We start from the raw sequence: 23,584 nt of genomic DNA, 5'->3' as shown, positions 1-23,584 counted from the left end.
AGAGGTTGGAGGCTTCTTGAATTCGGCTCTATAGCTCTTAGGAATAGGGTAGTTGAATTCTGGAACCTTAGGGTCCTATTTATACTGGAGTTGTTAGGGATTCAGTCAAAAACCCTAATGGATTGCTTAGGCCTTAAGCTATCCAAGGAAGCTTCTGGAATAAGGCCTTAGGGCCGAAATTAAGGATGGACACATCATAATTTCGTCCTAGCCTAGTCCAAGAGGCTCCTCAGCCCAATACTTATCTATCACACATTTGACAGTTTAAGTCCCTATCATTAAATTAGTTTATTTTAGCCACATAATTAATTTCTTACTTAATTATTGTCTAATATTAATTTAATTATATGATTTCTCCATTAATATATTATTCATATAACATATTAATAAATCATAATAATCTCTTTATTTACAAATCATCCTATCATACTGCTTTGGTGAAGGCAACCCAAAATGACCATGCACAACCGGGTCAAGTACTTACCAAATACAGTTGCGGGCTTAGACACTAATTCAACAGTCTCCCACTTGGATAAGTCTAGTAACTATAAATGCAAGTATAATCCGATTAGCAATCGTAGCTCTCAAGGACGTTGTCGAACTCTGATCTTATCAGTAACCTGTCCTTTAGATAAGGGATCATATTCCTCCATTTTAGACATCGTATGAACTGAGACATGGATTTAAGTCATACTCTCTGTTCATGTGTTGTTTCCCGATTTCCGATTTATGACAAGTGACAACAAACTACAGTTGAACACATCAACTTAGTTCTGGCTTGCCCAAGCGCTTAGGTTTCATCACTAAATCATCGAGGACCCATATATATCGCTTTTATCCCACTTTGGTAAAAGGAACGGATAAACTTTGACTCAATCCTCCCTTGTACTTACTCACCGAATCACACACAACAATACGTTTTATAACACCAAGTTACTGGTGCGTTTACATATTATCAATGTGAAACCGACTCGCAAGATACAACTCACACATCTCGATTTCAAGAATATAAGATATTACCATCTCACCAATCACTCATGATAAAATCCATGAGGCGATCCAAGTGAGTGTGAGGTTAATCCAATACTCTAATCTTATAGCAGCACTCATGAATTCTGCAACAAACTTGTGCTATGTCTAAACACTCTAAACAATCTACAGATGGATTCATGATAGTCTTCTTTCATTCCTACTTCTAAAGAATAAGCGACTGTGGAGGGTTTGAATAATCTTATTATTCGGGAAGTCAAAAAAAGCAAAGTGAAACACAATAATAATACTAATCCTATATGGCCCCAAACTTTTTGATTATAAATAAAACACCTTTTATTTAATCGCCATATTGATTACTCGTTATTTGTTGTTTTGGGTAATCAACTTCTTACTTGAATTATAACAACAGTTGTCCCATGCTCATAGCATGCACACTATGTTTTCCTATGGTCTTTACTTTGTGAAACTAATCAAATGAACACATTTCCAATGATGCTAGTTTCATAATTCCTAATCTTTACCACAAATGTGAGAATACCAAATTCTTGACACTTTTAGAATATGTTAGATTCTAGCATTTTATGCAACGTTCCTTTTGTAATATAATAGTGCCAAAGTCACCAAGACTTTGCCAATGAAATTACAAAGTGTTCTATTGGAGATTGTTACAAGACAATTCCATAATCACGAAGTCTCACGTTCAAAGTACATTCATTTGAACATTCTTTTTGCATAAAAGTTTCTAATCTAGACATAGATTCTTAACGTTCAACTCCCAATAAAGAAACATTTCCTTAGTTGCCAATATGACAACTCATTCTAAATAGAGTATTGTTTATTCATAATAACGTTAATATGGTCCATCCATGACTATACTTCTAACTGTCCACAAGCGACCAATCCTTGGCGAACCTTAGATTTTCCTTGACAGTTGTTTAATTATTTTAGTCAAATCCGGTTCTATTCCTTTTTTCCATCTAAATGCCCTAGGCATTTGGAAAATTTTAGAATGGTTGAATATTACATCATATGCAATCGATCCTATACCCAAAGCGTATGGGATACGATTCATAATGAAATCTGTGATACTTTATTAGCTTCTTGCTATAATATTGTCATAATGTTCCTATTTGCTGTGTTCTCAAAATTCGAACTATGAAGAGGGATGTCATAATCATAATCAAACTTTGAGAATGCAAATAATAAATATATGCTTGACTACATTTAATTAAAATTTATCGATCTAATCTTTTAGATTGGAAACGAAGTATAACATTCTCCCCCTTAATTATAGCAAAAACAACTTTTCAACCCCTACAACTTTGCAAAGTGAAACTTTTGTTTTTCTATAATTAATATTGCCAACTTGCAATACTTTAAAATAATTATCATGCTCCCACTAACATGATGATTATATTCATTCCAACATAACATTTATGCTCTCACTATCTTTGACACGTATTCAGAAACCAACTAAACTTCTAGAAAACAATACTTATTGACTTCCAAAGTTCATTGTTTCTAATACGATATGCTTTGATAAGATTATACCTAAGCTTCTCAAACTCATACACCTTCCCTTAGATAGCTTGCATGTGTGTCTAAACTAATCCAGAACATATATTACTAAGTCCCAAATGCTCAAACTAATAGCCAAATATCATAATTCGAACTATGAAGAGGGATGTCGTAATCATAATCGAATTTCAGAATGCAATTTACATAATCGCTATCTCCTTAAAATCTCTCTTAGTGAAAGTGTTTCCTCACAATCATTTTCATGAAGGAGAAAAAACTTATGACACTTAGATTTTATGGTGTATGTGTTCATATCCATGTGAATTTATCATAACAATAATCGTAAGATAATGTTCGTGACAAATCCAAACTCTTATGGATCGAACTTGTCCATTCTTAATTTCTTGCCATCAAGGGTCCCACCATTGCTTCCAAATTATTTAGCAGCTCACCCCTACCTTTCAATGTAGTTTACATTGATCAAGGTGCCTTGTGTAATGCCCCATTTCTGGTATGTGATTTAAATAAAGTAATTTTCATTTCTTAAGGGGTACTCGACGAGTCAGTAGCCCGACTCTTCGAGAAGAGATGGGATTTGCACGCGGTTTAAGTGGGTGAATCGACGAGTCCATATTCTTGGACTCGGCGAGTCTGCCAGTCTGGATGAAACCCTAATTTCAAGGGTTTGCACCATATTTAAACAACTCTATGTGCCTAAAATCAGCCTCCATCACCCTCAGAACGTCCCTTAGTAAACCCTAATTTTCCTTTTAGCATTCTTGGAGTATTTCTCACCTTATGAAGGATTTTGGTGCCTTTTGGAGTTAGAAGAAGAACAGAGAAGAGGGGTTTTCAAGAGGATTAAAGAAGATTCGAGTTTCTTGTGTCATTCCAGTTCTCATTGAGGTATAAAGCTTGCCAGTGTTGTTTTTGAGCCATTTCTAGACATTGATGTCGATTTAAGAGTAGTTAAGATGAAGGGCTTCAGATCTAAGCATTTCATAACTCCTTAAGCTCAAGGTTGCCACCTTTATTGAGCTAAATTCCCATTCCAAACCTATATATCCTCTTTTAGCTCATTATTGGGTATTTGAGCTTCTTATGAGCATGCATGCACGTAAAGTTAGAAACTTTACGTGTGAAACAGTCTTAGGAACCCAGATGTATGAGTTGTATGCATTGAAATTGAGCAAACTCGACTGTATAGTAATGGCATGCATGGGAATCAGCGAGTTGTTCTTCAGACTTGGCGAGTGGAGTCGCGAGTCCCCGATTCCCCCCCCCCCCTGCTCGAGAGTTTAGGGTGGAATCAGTGAGTGGGAAATAGACTCAGTGAGTTAGAGCTCAGATCTAGTAATGGAGGGACTCGGCGAGTCTACGCCCTTACTCGGCGAGTCCAAGACAATCTTCTTGCCTCAAGAACAGACTCGACGAGTTATTCATACAACTCGGCAAGTCATATGAAGATGGCTTGATGTTTGTATCGAAGAAGAACTCGTCGAGTCTTTGCAAAACTCGACGAGTTGAAGCGAGTAAAGGATTAGAAAAGGTTTTAGGGACTCGACGAGTTGGCAGCCCAACTCGGCAAGTCCGGTCAGCTGAAAGTTGACTTTAACCAGGCAGTTGACTTTGACCAGGCATTTTACCCCGAGAACAGTTATCAGTATCTGGTTTAGTGTTTATGGGATTGTAGCCGGGGTGTTCCGGAGCAGCTGTCATCCAGTTTCAAAGTTAGCATCTCAGCAGCTAGCGTTACGATGTAAGTTTCCTTCCAGTAAGAATGGGTCTACGACCACAATGCCGGTCCGTCTAGTTAGCAGTAGTTCCGGACTTCGGTCTGATGCAGTAGTTCAGTGTGCTTGATGTCTTTGTGATTCAAACACGCCTTTGTGTTATGTGTTCTAGACTTCGGTCCTATGCAGTATGCAGTATATGTGTTGATGCTATTAGTTATGATTATGCTATGCTATGTTCAGTCAGTTTTCGGACTTCGGTCTGATGCAGAGGGCAAGACCCTGGTTAGTTCCAGACTTCGGTCCGATGCAGTTTCCGGACTTCAGTCCGATGCAAAGGGCAAGGCCCTGGTTAGTTCCGGACTTTCGTCCGATGTAGTTTCCGGACTTCGATCCGATGCAGTTTCCGGATTTTGGTCTGATGCAATGGGCAAGGCCCAATATGTGCTTTATGTGTTATTGTATGGTATGTGGTAGTTTGGGGGAGCTCACTAAGCTTTGTGCTTACAGTTTCAGTTTTGGTTTTAGGTACTTCCGCTAGCAAGGGGAAGAGCTCGGGTTGATGGCATGACATACACCACAATTGCAGATTTATCTTGGGAGTTTTATTCAGATATTTTGATATGATATTGACTTCAGTTTTGAACTGATACATTTACTATGGCATTTTGAGACATACGATTCATGGTTTTATTATATAACATTTGATGTTATGGTTTTTAGTAATATTAAAACAATATTTTTTGGGTTGTATTTTTCGGACGTTACACCTTGCCCCTATGCAACCCATTGAGAACTCATAGAACTCACATGCATAGTTGACCAAACTGGAATGGCAAAGACACAAGAATATGTCAACACGATAGGGTGCAAAACTCAAGTTGTGTGCTAGTGATTAATAATAGGTTTACTCCTGATTAGTTCTTGAAACTTTTCAAGATCTTTAGACTCCCACGAACCTCTTGACATATCAGATTCTTTTATCAAGAAACATTTCTTGACAAAACAAATATCCAAGAGTTAGTGTGTGTCTATATCAAGATAAAACCTACACGCAATTCGGTACTAGTTGGTCTTTGTCTTATTCAAGACATCATAATTTACCAAAATGTGCAAGTGTAAGAACATTCCTACTTAAGATTATGTCACTCAAGTCACAATCTTGGAGTATGACTCTAAGACTTGATTTTAGAACGAAGTATGATACATCTTATTGGCTTAACCACTACAACAATTCCCAATTCCTCTTCTTAGCCAAAATGGTGCACTAAGGTGTCCTTAGAGGATGAATTGTTATATGGTTCCTACGATTACCAAGACGATCATAACATGATACAAAAGTACTCTCCCTTCTTCTTAGATCGGAAAAACTTTTTATCTTTTTGCCTTCATTGATTCTATTTATTCGTTTGGCCATGCATTGAACCTTTTCAATGATTCAGACTTATACTTAATTTTGTAAGTATAACTACTTTTACTATACTTTTAGTAAATCATGACGAATAATGTTGTAGTGACATAAGAACATGATTTGACATGCGGAATTAAAGTTTGCACAATTGAACATGGTGATTTGGGTGCTAAAAGATATATTTGATCATAGTAAATGAGTACAAAAAAGGATCTAGTCTAGAACTTCATAAATATCTCACTCACTAATCACTATAACTACATCTCTCAAGCACACCTCTACAAGTGGTATGAACCCACCTTATATAGAGGTGTTTACATGTAAGCTTCAGGGGCAATCTAGCCTTGTGTTGTAGGCCTGGTGCGCATGTATTGTATGTATATTGTTGTATGTGATATTTTGGGAAATTCACTAAGTTTTGGATTACAATTGTAGATTCAATTTTTTTAGATACTTATCGAATTGCGAATGTGGGACTGTACATATGCACATCAACGATTTTATTATTCAAGATTACGTATTGTTTTCCTTATAACTATGATTTTGAATTATGGTTTATGAATTTTAACATTAATGTAACTTTGTAAAAATTGGTGTTTATTCTATTTTAAAAATGAAAAATTTTATTCTGGAATTTGGGGCGTTATAGGCGGGTTGATCCATAAACCTAAATACCTACCCGAACACAAATCGTTTATTGGGTATGTTAGAAATCTCAATTCAAACCCGTTTGTTTTCGTGTTTGGTTCATATCATGTTGAAAATTGGCACACCTACTTTCCGTCATCCAATTTTGGAGTGTGATACGTCCAAGGATAACCCTTGTTATATAGGATATAACGAAAAAAATAAGCTAAATTGGGCTTTATATGAAAAAAAAATTATGAATGTTCAAAGTTACAGGAAAAGAACTAGATTTTTGTAAGCTAACTTGTGAAAATTTAGATATTTTCACAGTCAACAAATTTTTTTCTAGATTTTTGTAAGCTAACCTGCGATAATTTAGATATTTTCACAGTCAACAAATTTTTTTCACAATCTGTAGTGACAAAACGGAGTCGTTTTGCAAAAGAAAAAAAAACATGTCTGTACTATGTGAAAATTATAGCTATTTGGATCTTTTTTTAGTTTTATGACTATTTTATCGTAATTGTTTTTAGAAAAAATAAATATTATAATTATTTTCTTTGATATTTTATTGTGGTTGCATTTTCCTTTACTTACTTTTCCCATGGTTTGCTTCATAACTTGGATAAGGTAGGATATTGGTTCATAACTGGACTGCTGTGAATCCATAAATCCATCATGGATGGCCTTTTTCGAAGGCATACCTAATTTCTTGCTAACTTTTGAAAACGATAACTTGATTTTACCGTCGGGCAATAAAAAACAATTTTATTATTTGTAAAAATATTAAACCTTGTAACCAAATCGAGGTTTAAACTCACATTTAAACCTAAAAATCGATTCAAACCTCCAATCAATTCAAACTTAGATTCTGACAATAAAATTACATATTTGAATGGACGTGGTTATCGGTTACCGGTATCATATAATTCAAAAAAGAAGAACGAGTGAGTGAGAATGTGGGGTTAAGGTGGTTTTCACAAAGTAGCATGAGAAGGAGATAATCATGGAAATATGTGAGTGGCCACAAGAGGGATGTCCCTAGTAGGAAAGGGTGTGGGGTTTTTTTTTCCACGGAAATGAGAAATACAAGATTATACGTTTTGCAATGTTTTAAAATTAACCAAATAAAGTGTTTTCTTTGTTCTTTGGAATTGTGTGTCCATAGAAAATGATAAAAAATTCATAAGGATTGGAAAAGATTGAAAGTGAATAAATATTTATAAAACTTAGTTCAATGGTAAATCTTAAACAAAATCGTAAGTTGAGAAGATTTTTTAAGATTATTTATTGATGAATAAATATAAGTTTAATGATAAACTATAGGAATATATATACTAAAATTTCAATATTTTCAACAACTTGATAAGATTATATATATATATATATATATATATATATATATATATATATATATATATATATATATATATATATATATATATATATATATATAGTAAAATCCTAACCATCGGTAGTTTTTGACATATTTACAATTTTTTGCCGATTATGTAACACTGTAAATTTCAAAACAATTTTTCATTTAAATATAATGATTTAATTCCTAAAAACACTTTTCTTAAAATCTCATTCATAATCAAATTACAAAACACAACTCCATTTTCACTTGCATAATAAACCACGATCCTCAAAATATGACTCTTTCGCTGGTGTGTACAATCAAGCCAGTGCCGTCCCGTTATCCTGAGAGAAACCTGAAACACATAACACAAAACATTGTAAGCACGAAGCTTAGTGAGTTCCCCAAAATACCACATATAACACATATTAGCCACTCGAGGCTATAACTCTGTGGGTCCGTGCACCCAAACTCTATGAACCCTCATGTTCTAACTCTGCAAGCATGCACAACATAAATCACATAGAAGAATGCAGTACAACAACAATAACACACTGTATCAGATAACTCTTTTTACATACTCAAGGTAAAGTATAGTGAGAAGACTCACCTCGCGTATCTCGGTAATTCGTAAATCCCTGAAATCACTAGTGCTCGATCTCCCGAGCTATAGTCCTCATATAACACAATACATCTCTAATTAACACTTTCCAAACTAAGGTTGACTAACCCTATCAAGTCAACACCGGTCAACTCTGGTCAATGGTCAACGATCAACCCAACTCGCCGAGTCTGGCGTGGACTCGCCGAGTCTCTATGGGGACCTGATTCCTCTAAGTCCCTTCCGACTCATCGATTCACTCACCTAACTCGATTACTCAACCCCTGGTTCGAAATACCTGATCAACCCGCACCCACTCGTCGAATCTGCCAATGGAATCGGCGAGTGCATCCCATGCACAACCCTAAACGACCTTCTGAGGTCAGATCTTTTCCACTAACTCATAGATCCAGTCCTTCCACGCTTATTTATCACGCAAAGTTCATGTCTTGACGCTCATATCACACCTAATGACTCATAAATGGTGTTTTGACCTCAAGCACAAAGATCCCAAACCAAAACCTCCATGGATTCATAAAAAGCTTGGACAAAGGGACACTCTGGACCTCTAAGGGTCCAGATCCAGAATCTAACTCGCTTAAGGGACCAAAGGAGCACTAGATCTAGCCACAAAAGGGGTCAATAAACCCTAAATCAACATGAACATCACCTCAACAGAAAAGGGTTCGAAAACAGTACCTCAAATGTGATGTTCTGGACCTCAGATCTTTAGGAAGTTAACCCCCTTGCTTCCTCTTGGCTAAAGCTTCCTTTCCCTTGCTAGACAACACCTCCAAGGTTGATAATGGCTCCTTCTCTCACTCCAAACGCTCATGTGCACTAGGGTTTCGCTCTGGGGGCTAGTGAGCACAAATGACGGCCATAAGGCCCTTTAAATAGGCCCCAAACCCGAGAAATTAGGGTTTCATTAAACAGCACGGACTCGCCGAGTCCACCAATGCGACTCGTCGAGTCCGGTCATTAATCCGGATGAGAAATCGCATCTCTACTCGGCGAGTCTACGCACCAACTCGCCGAGTTCTTCCACAAAACTCAAAATAAAATGAATAAATATAATACCTGAAATTCCGGATGTTACAGATTAGCCAGTAATTAGGACTTACTGTAAAAAAAAATTATAACTTTCATGTTAAATCGTTGAAAATATTGTGATTTTAGTGTATAATATTGGCTTCCTTAGAAACAAATAATTTTATCAGCTTCGTGAGACCGTTAAACTAAGTTTTAGTGTATAGTTTTGGTTTCCTTATAAACAATTCGTAACCCAAGAACTTTTAATTGTGATTATCATTGTAACACCATTGTTTTTCTTACTATCATCATCTTTACTTTGTTACAATCATGATTATGGGGAAACAAATGCAAAAGAGAGAGCGAGAGATCGTGAGAAGACTTGTAAAGTTTTTTTCTTAATTCACTGCAAAATATTGAATTGAAAAGAGGGGACATATTATACAAACACAAACATACATGCCTAGTCAAAATGGTATTAATGTGGAGAAAGAGTAAGAATGACAATTTCGACTATTCCGATTTCTTTGTTCATTTTTAGGATCGTAAAAAGCTAATACAACCCTAGTTCTTCCTTTCTTTCTTAATTATCTTTATTTTTTTTCAATGTCGGTTTGTTGAGATTAAAAAAACTATTTAATAATAAACAAAAATTAAGAATTTCAATAAGATCTAGTTGACTAGAGCAAATTCCAATAACTCTTATGCTTAAAGACTATCATACCATTAAATTTCTAACAAAAAAGTATATATACACTAAAATCCTAAATATTTTCAGCGATATGATCACGCAAGTCTTAAACTTTATTTTTTTTAACCATAAAGTCATAATTCACGATTTAACAATAAAGTCATCAAATTTTTTTACAATAAAATTCTAATTATTGGCTAACTGGCAAAATAGGATAAGCGTGTCAAAAACTACCGGTAGTTAAGATTTTACTGTTAAAAAAATAAAATTTAGGATTTTCTTGTAAATTCGTTGAAAATATTGAGATTTTAGTGTGTATATATATATATATATATATATATATATATATATATATATATATATATATATATATATATATATATCAATGAATCGTGTATAAAAATAACTAAATATATATAAAAATGATAATTCAATACCTTATAAAGTTGTTGACCGTTAAAGAACACCATATTAAGTCAAGTTATATTTCAATCAATAAAAATGTTGTATCTTAAAGTTGAATGTTGATTCAATAATTTTTGTTGCTTATTTGAATTTATGCCGTATGAAAGACAATTTGTTTATAAAGTCTGTTCATTGTGGAAGTGTCTCCTATCAAGCTTTTGAGATCCTTTAGTAGGTTTTAAGAAAAACTTAAAGAAAAATCATTGTTTAGGCCTTTAGGGGAAAAAATATTACTTTTTTATTTTAAACTAAAAATCATAATTCAAAAGTTATTTCAAATTGCTTATGAGTCGTAAGAATTTTTAGTTTTTAGTTTTTTTTTTTTTTTTTTTGAATTATTTTTTGTGTCGTAAGAACTTTTAGTTTTTAGTTTTTTTTGTAATTGTTTCGGCTAGTTTGTGAATTCTTTTATATAAATAAATTACATTTTACATAAGTTTTGTAAACACTCTCGGTTGAACTTTGATCATACTCGACATTAATTTCAAAACTTAGTTATATATGTTGGACAAAACCATTGTCTTGATTTTAAATTAGTTTGTTATCTAAAGGTTAAAGGACAATACTCTTAATTTTTTTTATTAGTAGTGTTAATTATTTTTAATATATTTTTTATTTTCATTTTTTAAATAGCTATATTGCATACTATAATTCAATAGTTGAATATTTAAATTATTTTTAGACCTATCACACACTCACACTATTTACAATTAGAGAAATTAAATATTTTCTTATATTTTATTGCTATTTATTTTTGTTATCATATAAAATGTTGATATTTATCATATTTAACACATTTAATAAAATTGATAATATTTTAATTCACATGTTATCATTTTTATGTGGTTAGATGGATAGTAATATATATATATATATATATATATATATATATATATATTTAATTTCTCTTACAAGTATCCTAAGTTTACATGTTTTTATATAATTATAAAGGAACGTTACTTAATTGATAATATTTTAATTTATATACCACCATTTAATATGGATAAAAGGATTAGAAAAAAAAATACAAGAGAATATTTAATTTCTCCTACAATTATCCTCAAGTTTGAGCCGTGTTTTTATATAATTACAAAGAAACATTACTTAATGCTTATGGTAAAAGTCTAAAAGAGTCACGAAATCACGAAATGGTTGTTTAAAAAAAAATACACCAAGTATAAAATAAAAAAAGCTGGGGATGATTTGTCTGGATTTTAGTTTTATTCTATATTTTATAAGATCTAAATCAAACACTTTTATAATTCTGCGGAAAAAAAAACACTTTGAAATAAAAAAATAATATATATCCCTACAATATAAAATAGTTTCTCTTTGGGAGAGAACTGTATAGCGAGATGCGTAAACACTGACATGTCAGAGTGACCTTTCCATCATCCCCATATGCCTCCCTCCATAAAAGGCGCCATGGAGCTTTACGCAGCTCTCAAAACCCCTTTCTTCCCTTTCTATCCTTCCCTACGCACTCCCATTCTTTCCATGTGCGTTCGTTGGCAAGAAACCTAGAGAGAATATAGTCGAAATCATTATCCACTCTAATTTTCAACTTTTCTTTCGTAAAGGAACTCTTCCAACTCTGTAATTCTATCTTCCGATCTACGTTTCGCATATTATCCTCCGGTGTTTCTTGAACATGCTTCAACCACCATAAACCCTCGCCCTTTTTTTCCCCATTTTGCTCTTACCCAGATCAATAACCGCTATTTTAAATGGGAAATTGTTCAAAAACTCTAAAGAAAACAAACCCAGATCATAACTCTGACAAATTTTACCCAAAAATAGACAACTCTGATAAAGCATACCAGAAAATAGATAACTCCGACAAAGTTTATCGGAAAACAGATCAATCCGGTGCCACTAACCTTCTTCCGTTACCGTCAGCATTGCCGTCTCCATCGACGACATCGTTGCCGGTTGTTAGACTGTACGGGTCACCGACTTCTCCAGCCACTTCCTACATTCGTTTCGCTCTCCTTTACAAACCTGTGACTCTACTTTTCATCCCATCCGAAAAACCCGACTTCGGATTTGAAACGCCGGTGATTCAGTTAGGATCCGACGTCATATCGGGGTCTTCTGTTACCATTCTCCGTTATCTGGACGCCAAGTTTCCTAAGCCGCTGCTTCTGAGCAACTGGAACACGTACAATGAGACGACGCCGGTGGTGGTGACGGCGACGGCGCTTCAGCATAAAAGTTTGGTGTGGCATTTGGATAGAATGGTGAGGTGGGGGGAGGACTTGGCGGCTCGTGGCGGTCGGTCGAAGGGGGATCCGGTGATGGGGAGTGCACGAATGGAGGTGAAAAAATATGCGAAGAGTTATTCTCAGCTGTTGGAGGTGATGCTTGAACATGCTCAGATGGAGGAGAAGATCGTCTTTCCAATTTTGGAAAGGGAAGATCGAGGTAAGTTTTAATTTCAGTTCTTGGTAGTTTGTAGTAGGAGTAACAGATCTGATTGATTTTGACTTTCTCAAGTCAAATTGCACATATTTCTTTCAGCTAACAGTGCGAATCTCTATTATTTCATGAAAATGTGACAATTTTTTTTATATCTCCATTCAGAACTTAGCATTCTTAGGTTTATTAATCTTGAAATCGCACAAGAAATCCATATGAATTTGTAAATCGGAAAGCAACAGATTTGCCTTCCAAAGCTGCACAAGAAATCCATTTTACACTCAAAAGCTGAAAGTGGACCCTTTTAGTCATAATAATACATAATCGTCTATGATACGTTCTTTTGATTGTTAAATCTTAAATGCAATATCAACTTGCTATAATTGTTGCTTTAAGTTGAAACATGAATGCACTTGCTTTTTAGCAATTTTAGTGACGATGTTTCATGATGAAGCATTAAAAAAAATGCAAAAGCTAGAATCCACTCATGATTGCAAATTGAGTACATTGTATAACTATTAGTTAAATATCTAAAATACCCTTCAATCAGGTTTATCTAAATCTGTAAATGAGGAACACGCAAGAGACCTACCCCTCATGAATGGCATCAAAGAAGACATCAAAACCATTATAGTTCTTGATTCAGGGAGCTCATCATGTCAAGACGCCCTCTTTAGCCTAACCACTCGCCTTAAATCATTACAGGTTTGTTCTTTCTTCAATTTCAAAGCTGTTGTCATTAAAAGGTTAACATTTTTTGTTTGTGTGGGTAAAACAGGAAAATTGCAAAAAGCACTTTGAAGAGGAAGAGCGTGGGGTTCTACCATTAATGGAGGCAACTGAGTTGACTCAAGGGCAGCAAGAGAGAGTGTTGGAGCAATCATTAGATGTGATGCCTGGCACACACTCTAACCTACTAAGGTTTTTCATGGAAGGTCTTCTCCCTCATGAGGCTATGCTTTATCTTGATTTGATCACCAGATGTACGGATAAAGATCGGGCCGGATCGATTTACGGGTTTCTAGTCGAGTAAGTCCATTTCTTGTGAATTTATCCGTTTTGGGTTTCTTTTTTTCAAGTTTTGAAGAAAATTGCAAAATGTAAATTTTGGGTTTTTGTTTTTGATTCAGAGAGCATAGTGGAAAACGCAATGAGGGTCGACCAACCATGGGATTGTTGTTAAAGGCCAAGTCATAGGATTGATGATTGGAAAATTAAAAAAAAAAGAAAAAAGAAGAAGAAAGAAAAAAAGAATTTGGGTGGTTAGGAAGTAGTGTTGTGTTGGTTGATTTGCTTGGTTATATTGTAATTATATGTATGCTTTTGTTACCAAATTCCATATTAACAGCAAAAACCAAGAGGGAAAAAAAATCCTTTCATATGTGGATTTGTAGCTACACATAAAAAAAAATTGTATATTCAGTTGGATTTGGTACATCCTAGTAGTTTTTTTCGTGCATTGTTTATTAGTATTGTGGATTGATGAGTTATAGAGATTAACAAATTTGGTAAAACTAAAACATAACTGGTTGGTTTAGTGGATTTTGTTACAACCTTTTATTAAAAAAATATAGGCACATTTTTGTTAGTTGGTATGTCTAAAGGTTGTGTAATTTATATAAACAATATGTCTATCTGTGTCCTTTTACACAACCACTTTTACTTTTGGCAAAATAAATATATTAATGTGATAAAGTAGTTGATTTGAATTAGATATGAAGAGGTATTGAGGTCATGCATAATGGATTGTATTGTTTTCGGTTTTTCTACAATTGTGAATCAAGATATGAAGAGATTTTTTTGAGATCATCATGCTATGATATCTAAGTTCTTATGCTGTTTGTAGGACCAATTCAGGATGGGCATGGAGCCAATCAAGCAACTCTTTTTGCATCTGGCTTTCTTTCTTTTTTTGACTTGTCTCTTGCTTTTAGGATTTCTTCATCACAAACTAAAAAATTAACCTTTTTACCCATCACATTTTGAATGTTTTAATATATAATCATGCATAAAATGATGGATCAAAAGTTGAAAGAGTCCAAAATTTGCTTTTTTGACATTCCAAGTTGATTAAACTAAAGAAAAAGTGTTCAATGATAGATGGTATAACCGAATGACTGAAAGTACATCTATTGAGTTGATACATACCAACCCACCCACACTCAACAATAAAAAATGATAGTGGGCGTGTTTGACAAAAATAGTTGTTAGCTGGAAGTGGGTAGCGGTTAGTTGGTAGCGGGTAACTGGTAGCGTGTAGTTGGTAGCTGGTAACGGGAAGATGTAGCTTTTATTTGTTATATGAATGTTTGGCAAAAATAGCTGGAAGCTTTTGAAATATATAAAATTACATAAAAGGACAATTGATTAAAAATAAAAAATATATATAAATATATTTTTAAGGGTAATTATGGAAATTGATTTCAAAAACTCCGGAGCGTTTTGTTAAAAGCTACATGAAGTAGTTCTTAGAATCGGAGCGTTTTGTTAAAACTAAAAGCTAAACGCTCGTACTTCCAAACGAAACTTTTTGTTTAAACTAGAGCGTTTTGTCAAAAGCTAAAAGTTAGAAGCTCCCAAACGCTTCTAAAAGCTCCGTGCCAAACACGACCAATAATTGAAAACTGGTAATGAAATTAAATAATAAATACCAATTTCAACGCTAGCACAAAACAGAAAATGAAATATTGGTAATTTAACACTGGAGAACTCTACATCTTTTAGCAACCGAAAAGTCTAACAAAATGCTAGATCTAAACCATCATCACCAGATATGACACCTCAATCGAAGTGGAACAAAAAAAAGCTCGATCTAATATTAGTATACCATAAAGAGCCACCTTTGTTGAACACTCACTCTCTCACCAACAAGACTTTGACCTAGTATTGTGAGACGAATTCTTTTCGACGGGCCTCTAGTTTTTGAGACATATTTGAAATTTAAGAGTAATTTATGAGAGTTCTGATATTAATATGTCTCTCTATTCTTTAAATAATTCTTCAAGCTAAGTGTAAGACCCATATACTACATGAGTTAATTAAAAAAAATAAAATAAATGTTTAAATGTTTAAAAACTTTGGATTCATAAGAAAATAAGAAAAACAATAAATTATTAAAATTGTTTTTTTATCTTTTAAATTTAAATAAATGTAACACCGTAGATTGTCAAACAAAATTTTCATTTTAAAATCCCATAAATCTCATCAACACAATCCACAAATCCCCAAAATGACAATGTATCAAAAACACATATTCATAATTGTTTAAACAAAATCCAGGATTCTCAAAAACAGAACTCCGTCTCTGTACAATCAAGCCGACACCTTCCCGTGATCCCGATAAGTACCTGAAACACATAACACATAACACGGTAAGCACGAAGCTTAGTGAATTCCCCAAAATACCACATACAACACATACGCCACTCAAGGATACAATATGACCCTCCGGTCGGTGTGTCTCAGCGGAACCCTCCAGTTCCGTATCAAGTATGGTTTGAGTGTATTAAGTATATTGTTGTTTATATGTGTGAGTGTGTTGTTACCTTCTCCTAACGTATAATTATGAAGTATTTTATACGAGATACGTGTTATGTGTATACTTTGTTGTTATGTGTGTGAATGTATATTCACTTTCTTCTATCTTACAGATCTGATTATTTCTATATGAAATACGTGTTATGTGTATGTGCCCCATCTGTTATATGGAAAATGTATTGATCAAGCATGCTATACAGGTTTTGAAAATATGTATAAAAATGTATGTTTTTATCTACTAATATGTTGGGTAGAACATGGGCAGATAGTTGGTGTGTAATAAACAAATGAGAGGCCTCGTTGTTGTTTTGATCCAGTCATCTAGCGGAATTTAGATGATGACCACGGACTTTTCTAGACAGTCCAGTGGAACGCTAGCAGGCTCATAACCTGTAGGTGTTAATGAACTTGGGTGTTCATTCGCTGTATTCCATCCCCCTCATGGTTGCCTTATTTCACTTATATTGTTGAGGAACACCCGCAGCATGTGTTGTCACCCTGATGAAAATTATTCTTAGATTAGGTCCCTTGTGTTAGTTATTTTAGGGACATAAAGTGAGAATAACGGGAATGGGTAACTGGGTTATTGTTGGTTGATAATAATTAATTTAATTATTTATTGTGGGTTGAAAACCCTATATGCTCACCAGGCTCCCAAGCCTGACCCACTCAGTTTTATTTGTATTACAGGAAGTGGCGCAAGGGTGTAAGATGGATGAACCATCAAGTTGTTTTGTTTACAAGTCTGTATATGTATATATTTGTTGGATGACTTGTAATGTTATCGTTTATGCTTATTGGTCTGTATCGGAACATGACACCCCGAGTTTTGATCATATAATGAAAATACATTTCTTTTATGAAATGCTTCGGTAAACATTGTTTTATCATGTTTTGTTTTTGGGAACAAATTCCGCAACTCTTTCAAATCAAAAGGATTTACTCTGAATTTATTTTAAAAGCATAAATGAAAATCGGTCTTTTCTGGCCGTGAAAATGGAGATGTCACAAAACCTCTACAAACTCACTGAAGGATCAAAGACCATTTTACCTTTCCATGGCCTCTATAGTCCATAATTTGACCAAACCCTAAAAGTCAACAAAAAGTCAACTGCAGCGCGTACGCTGGGCGTACTACCTCGCCATGCATGCATCGGGTATCCTCGACCCTACGCTACGCGTACTGGGATTACGCTCGGTGTACGTCCCAAACTTGTTCTTCCCACTCTATTGGTCTTAATCCATTAAGACCTTAGGTCTACTCTCAGATCTGGACTCCCTAAAGGCTCATACTGTCACAACTAGGAATTCTAATGCTTTGTAAACATTAAACAAGGATAACATTGTAACTAAAACTTGAAAGCATATATGATGCTTATTCAATGATAACAAAATTCCATCAAACAACCTATACAAACACTCAAATAGTCAACAAAAGATTGGAAACTCTAGAGTTCCCGGTTTAAGTCCAATATGGACTAGGATTTCCTTATTGGGCCTAATGGACCAATAAGCTTCGAATTTGACTATTTTGGGATTAGAACTCTTAAATGGGCTCTAATTGGACCCACTCTCATGAGAATTAACCTTTAATGGGCCTTATTGGGCCATAACAAATCCAAATAGCTTTAATGGACTCAAATCCATTCCTTTATGCTAATTTGGTCCGTGAGCTACTCTAAAGGCTCAATGGGCCGAAAATCATCAAATTGGGCCTCATATTATGGACTCAAGCACAAAAGGCCCAAGCCATTCTCTTCATTCTCTCTCTCGGCCCAAGTAGGAAACAAAAAAAAAAGATAATTAAAGGGGAAGGGTTGACTTTGGAGTGCCACCTCCATTTTGTCCATCATACATCCATGCAAAATCTTCCATGTATCCAAGCTAGTCATTCACCACTTTCTCTCCCCTCTCTTCTTCTACTCTCGGCCGAGGATCACCAAACACACACACACACACTTAATTCACTTCCAAATCCTCTCAAGAACACCTTCATTCCTCCTTCAAAATTTTTGATATTAAGGGCATTTCAAGAAGGTTTTCATACAAGAATCACTCCAAGATACATACTTGTGGTAAGATCTTGACAACATACTTTCTTTCTACAAATTAATCACTCTTCTTACCACCATAAATTCTTGATCATACTCCTTATAACTCTTCAAATTCGAAGGTATCTTCAAGAAGTTGTTAGGGTCGAGAATCTCATCAATCTCTTCCATTTCTTTCTTCAAAACCGACAACAACAAGCAAATGTGAGTTCATACCCCTCTGTTTTCGATTTTTAAATGATTTGAGGGGGAGAATACAAGTAAAATGTGTAGATCCATGTGTATTCTAATTGTTGGGCTTGAATAATTCTAATCATGTTTTTGGGCCTTTGTGACCCATTAACATGACTTTTGGGTCTAACATAAATAATACATGTTATTGGGCCTCAGTGGCCCATTAGCATCGCTAGTAAGGTCCAAATAAATCATATGCGAAGTGGGCCAATGCGACCTTCGTGTACTCGACAACCTTAAATAACATACGTGATTAGTAGGACCTTGTAGTCCACTTCTCCTCGTCTATTAGGCTTACCTTCTATTCAAGTAACCAAAAATCAGGTCGTTAATCAAGGTTAATCAAATTCATTTGGATTAAGTGAGTAATAACGGGTGAAACAAATAAGTGTCGGTCATAGTTTGTAGTTATAATCAAAGTCTCTTGGAGGGAGAGCGAGAGTTTGTGTATAGATCTATACGGGGGTGACTCCCCCATACCTAAGTTGTTCGCTACAGTTAGACTCGGCCAATCTAGAGTGACAAAATCTTAAGATCAATTATGGTGTTCGCTAGAATGCCAAGACAGACGAACTATTCATTATTATGCATGGCTATAACGACTCACATAGAGATCCAATACCATCTAAATAATCATGGGAAATCATATTCATTCGTGGTGACGATACAATAATACAAAACGATCATACTATTTTATCGGAAAACATCGGGTTTTCTGGGGAAACCAACATTATTCACTTGTACTCTCAATAAATATAATGCAAAACTTCTCATTTATACACGTTTTGAAATCATTCACGTTTTGTATAAACAATTGCCGTTCAGGAAATATTGGATTTCTGGGTTTTACAAACTATACAAAACATTTTCATATCAAACCTGTTTATGAACTCACCAACATTATATATGTTGACGTTTTCAAAATAACTTGTATTCTCAGGTAACAGATAAGCTGAAGAACAATACCCAGTGTGTTAGGATGTATGTTTTGAAAACTTTCAAACAATTTACACTATGGATATGTAATATTTAGACAATGTACTTGATGTGAACACGGTCAGTTGTAATGTATTGATGCATGGTGATGTTGTGTTGTGTTTTCATGTATATTCATTGTGATGATATTTCAATTTAAGTCATGTGAGCCCTCAGACCTTTCCGTCGTTTGGTTCGGGGGTGTGACACATACTCCATAAAGTTCGTGACTTTAAGCCTTTGCATGGTTGAGAAAGTACTAATCCCAAAAAATCTCACTCTTTTCTCCCATTAATGCTCGTGTCTTATGCATGGGGTGGTTTTGACGTCCAATACTCCATTTTTATGAATCCACTCCATTAAAAACACTCAAAGGGACAAGTATTAGGCTCTGGAGTTTAACAGCTCATAAAGCTTCAAGCTTTGGGACCAAAAACCCTAAAATGGACCATATTATACACAAAACAAAAATGATGAGAAAGCTTTGAGCTTTATACCTGTAATGATGCTCCAACCACATAAAAGCTCAAATCTAAAGCTTGGACTCCAACTCTATTCTCTTCAATGCTCCTTCTTCACTCCAAGGATACCATAAGAACACTTAGAAGCTCACAAATGGTCACTCAAGCTCAAGGGACAAAAATTAGGGTTTTGAGAGGGTTGAGGGTTGGAAATGATGGCTACAAATGAGGCCATCAAGTTCCTTGAATAGGGACACACCCCACAATTAGGGTTTTCACTTTGAGCCTAGTATGCCTAGCGTACTAGGTGGCTTCCGCGTCCAAATCACGCACATGAGTACGTTGAGCGTACTCAGCTACCACCTTTTCTCAAATAAAGGGTCAAACTTGACAATTACAATAAAACAAGGGTTTATAAGTTATACTTGGTCTTGGGATGTTACAATAAATAAACAAAATAAACTAATGAGCTTTAATTTGGAAATTTTGAAATAAGAATGTAAGTCTATTAACGAAATTGATATTTATCTATTACTACATTTATTCTAATTATTACATTAAAGTATTATATGAAATTTATTAAAACAGAAAACCCATAAAATGACATGTGGAGAAAAAAATTAATTCAAAATAACCACAAAATGATAGTTGACAAATTGATTGAGAGTGTGACATATGACAAAAAAAAACATTCATTTATTAGAGTAGAAAAGTGAATATTTTTTCCTATAAAACCAGTTAATAATAGTTTTAAAGACCCATAATTAAAAATTATTCACTAAGTATTTTTTAAAGTTGATGACCGTTTTTTAAAAATATAACCAAATGACCATCAAATCGCGAAAAAAGAACCGCAATTCACTGTTTTATCACAAAAAACACTTTCTATGAAATATTTTTCAATAGTTATTTAGGTGGGCCAAATCAACTCTTGGGCTGACAAAAACCCACTTTTTTGGCATGGTACAAATTTTTTATTCTTCAAATCGCTTATCGTACCAACTATAGTTGGAAGGAAAATTTAACTATCAGTACCGTACCAACTATATTTGGTACTAGTTTATTTGGCTACCAAAAAATTAGTTGGTACATATTGATAATGGTATATACCAAAAACTTTAACTAATTTTTATTATTTGGAGATTTTGACACTTTATTAACTATATCAATGTAACACCCGTGTTTTTTGGCTTGTCATTAATAGCAATGTAATAGTCTAGGATAACCTTTGTAACATGTCTTGAAATAATAAAGATGTATTATTTGAGTATTATCAGGGGCGGAGCTAGGATTTTAGTATAAGGGGGCTTCCATTTATCGAAAGTTTTTAATACAAGTTTGTAGAAAATTACAAAATGACCGTTTGAATCACTAAGAGTGGCGCCATACTTCGATACCCTTTCTAAGCCCTATTTTAACCCCCGAAGCCCCGGTATCATCCCGAGACCCGAAACGAGTCCCGAAGCCCGAAGATCCCGAGAATAAAAGAGTTTCCGAGTCGAAGCTCTGCCTGCGATAAACCCGGTGTGTGAAGATCTTTCAAATTACCGAAGAAGTACTACTCTTGGAGCCGTAGTGTTGTTCAATCATCTTCTGATCAAGTGAGTGTATATTCCTTTTCTTCTAACACATAGATATAAAGTATCTCCAAGTGAATACGTGCTATGTGTATATAGATATATATTATCTATTACTTGGAATGAATTTGTATATTTGGAACTAGTATTAAATGAATGTCTTATCAGTTTTTAAGTTGCATATGTATGCATATGTGTATTGTTATCTACAAAATGTTGGGTAGAACTTGGGAGAATAGTTTTCGTGTGATAAACTGATAAGAGGCCTCAATGTTGATGTTGTTAATCTAGTCATCTAGCGAAGTATGGATGACGACCACAAAATCTTTCTAGACAGTCATGTGGAACACTAGTAGGCTCATAACATGTAGGTGTTGTGAACGATGTGTTCACCGATGTACTCTATCCCCCTCATGGTTGTCTTTAGGACATCTATTTCTGAGAAAACCCTTTGCAGTAATGTTCATCCCGATGAAAATCCTAGATTAGGTCCCTCGTAATAGATGTTGTTTTGGGGACGTAAAGTGAGGATAACGAGAATAGGTAATCAGGTTATTGTTGGTTGATGAAATTAAATATAATTATTTATTGTGGGTTGAAAACCCTATATGCTCATCAGACTCTCAAGTCTGACCCACTCAATTTATTTGTATCACAGGTAGTGGTGCGGGAGCATAAGATGGATGAATCATTAAATTATTTTGTTTATAAGCTTGTACATGTATATAACTGTTGTATGGCTGGTAATATGTCGTTTATGCTTTTTGGTATGTATCGGAACATGGTATTTCGAGTTTTGATTATATAATGAAAATGCATTTCTTTATGAAACGCTTTGGTAAATATTATTTTATCATATATTTGTTTTTGGGAACAAATTCCACAACCCTTTTAAATCAAAAGGATTTGCTCTAAAATTATTTTAAAAGCATAAATGAAACCGGTTTTTTTCTGACCGTGATTTTGGGGATGTCATAGGGGTGTAAACGAGCCGAGTCGAGCCGAATACTACCAAACTCGAAACTCGACTCGACTAAAATACTCGAGCTCGAAACTCGGCTCGATCTCGACTCGAGCCTTGATTTTAAGCTCGAGCTCGGGCTCGTGAAATACTCGACAATCTCGAGCTTGGCTCGGCTCGACTCGACTAATATTTAAAAAAAAAATCAAAATCACTAAATTGAGTAAGAAATATTAAACATTCCACATGTAAATATCCAAACTACCAAAAAGAACCACTATTAATCACTGAATATCAATATAAGATCAACCTTATATGTCATAAATGAATAATTATATATAAATTACATATATCTTATAAATGAACAATTATAAAGAAATGACATATATGTAAATTACACTAAGCTCGACTAAGCTCGCGAGCCTTACGAGCTGAGTATTTTTGTACTCGAGCTCGGCTCGATAAGGTACTCGAGTAGCTCGAGCTCGAACTCGGCTCGATTAAGATCGAGTCGATTTCGAGTATTTTTCGAGTTGGTCGCGAGTTTCTCGCGAGTTGGCTTGTCTCACTTACACCCTTAGGATGTCACAATTAACATTGTAATCATCACCCAGTGGTTAGAAAATTTTCCAAAATAAAAAAACAATTAATCAAAAAAATTATCATCAATGTTTAGTAGTGTTTATACACATAAAATAAAATAACTATCATGTACAATGCAAAGTAAATGTATTCGACTATCATATTGTTATACAATAACTACACGGCTGTCTCATCTCCTTGATTGTAAACATTATCTATATAAAAAAAGGATATAGTAGCATATGAAGTGGTTACTTAATTGTTTTTAGTTTTATTGTTTTGAGAAATATATAAGTAATCGAGTAATGTATATGTAATGCAAAACTTGATACTCTTAACTGAAACATAAAAATGTGA

The 23,584-nt window shown here is 34.6% G+C and overlaps 1 protein-coding gene across 1 annotated transcript; it reads left to right on the top strand.

The window, feature by feature from the left end:
• The first annotated feature begins 11,789 nt into the window (after positions 1 to 11,789).
• LOC145032579 (hemerythrin HHE cation-binding domain protein) lies at positions 11,790 to 14,302 on the top strand. Its single transcript, XM_078981439.1, has 4 exons — positions 11,790 to 12,855; positions 13,400 to 13,554; positions 13,628 to 13,878; positions 13,980 to 14,302. Exons 1-4 carry the CDS (start codon positions 12,159 to 12,161, stop codon positions 14,044 to 14,046), a joined length of 1,170 nt encoding a protein of 389 aa, XP_078837565.1. The 5' UTR covers positions 11,790 to 12,158; the 3' UTR covers positions 14,047 to 14,302.
• Positions 14,303 to 23,584: the final 9,282 nt, after the last annotated feature.

The sequence above is a fragment of the Lactuca saligna genome, chromosome 2 (genome assembly GCF_052625555.1).
Source record: "Lactuca saligna cultivar CGN05327 chromosome 2, ASM5262555v1, whole genome shotgun sequence".
Lineage (NCBI taxonomy): Eukaryota > Viridiplantae > Streptophyta > Magnoliopsida > Asterales > Asteraceae > Lactuca > Lactuca saligna.
The sequence above is the reverse complement of the archived record's forward strand: the minus strand, read 5'-3'. Positions and strand labels throughout refer to the sequence as shown.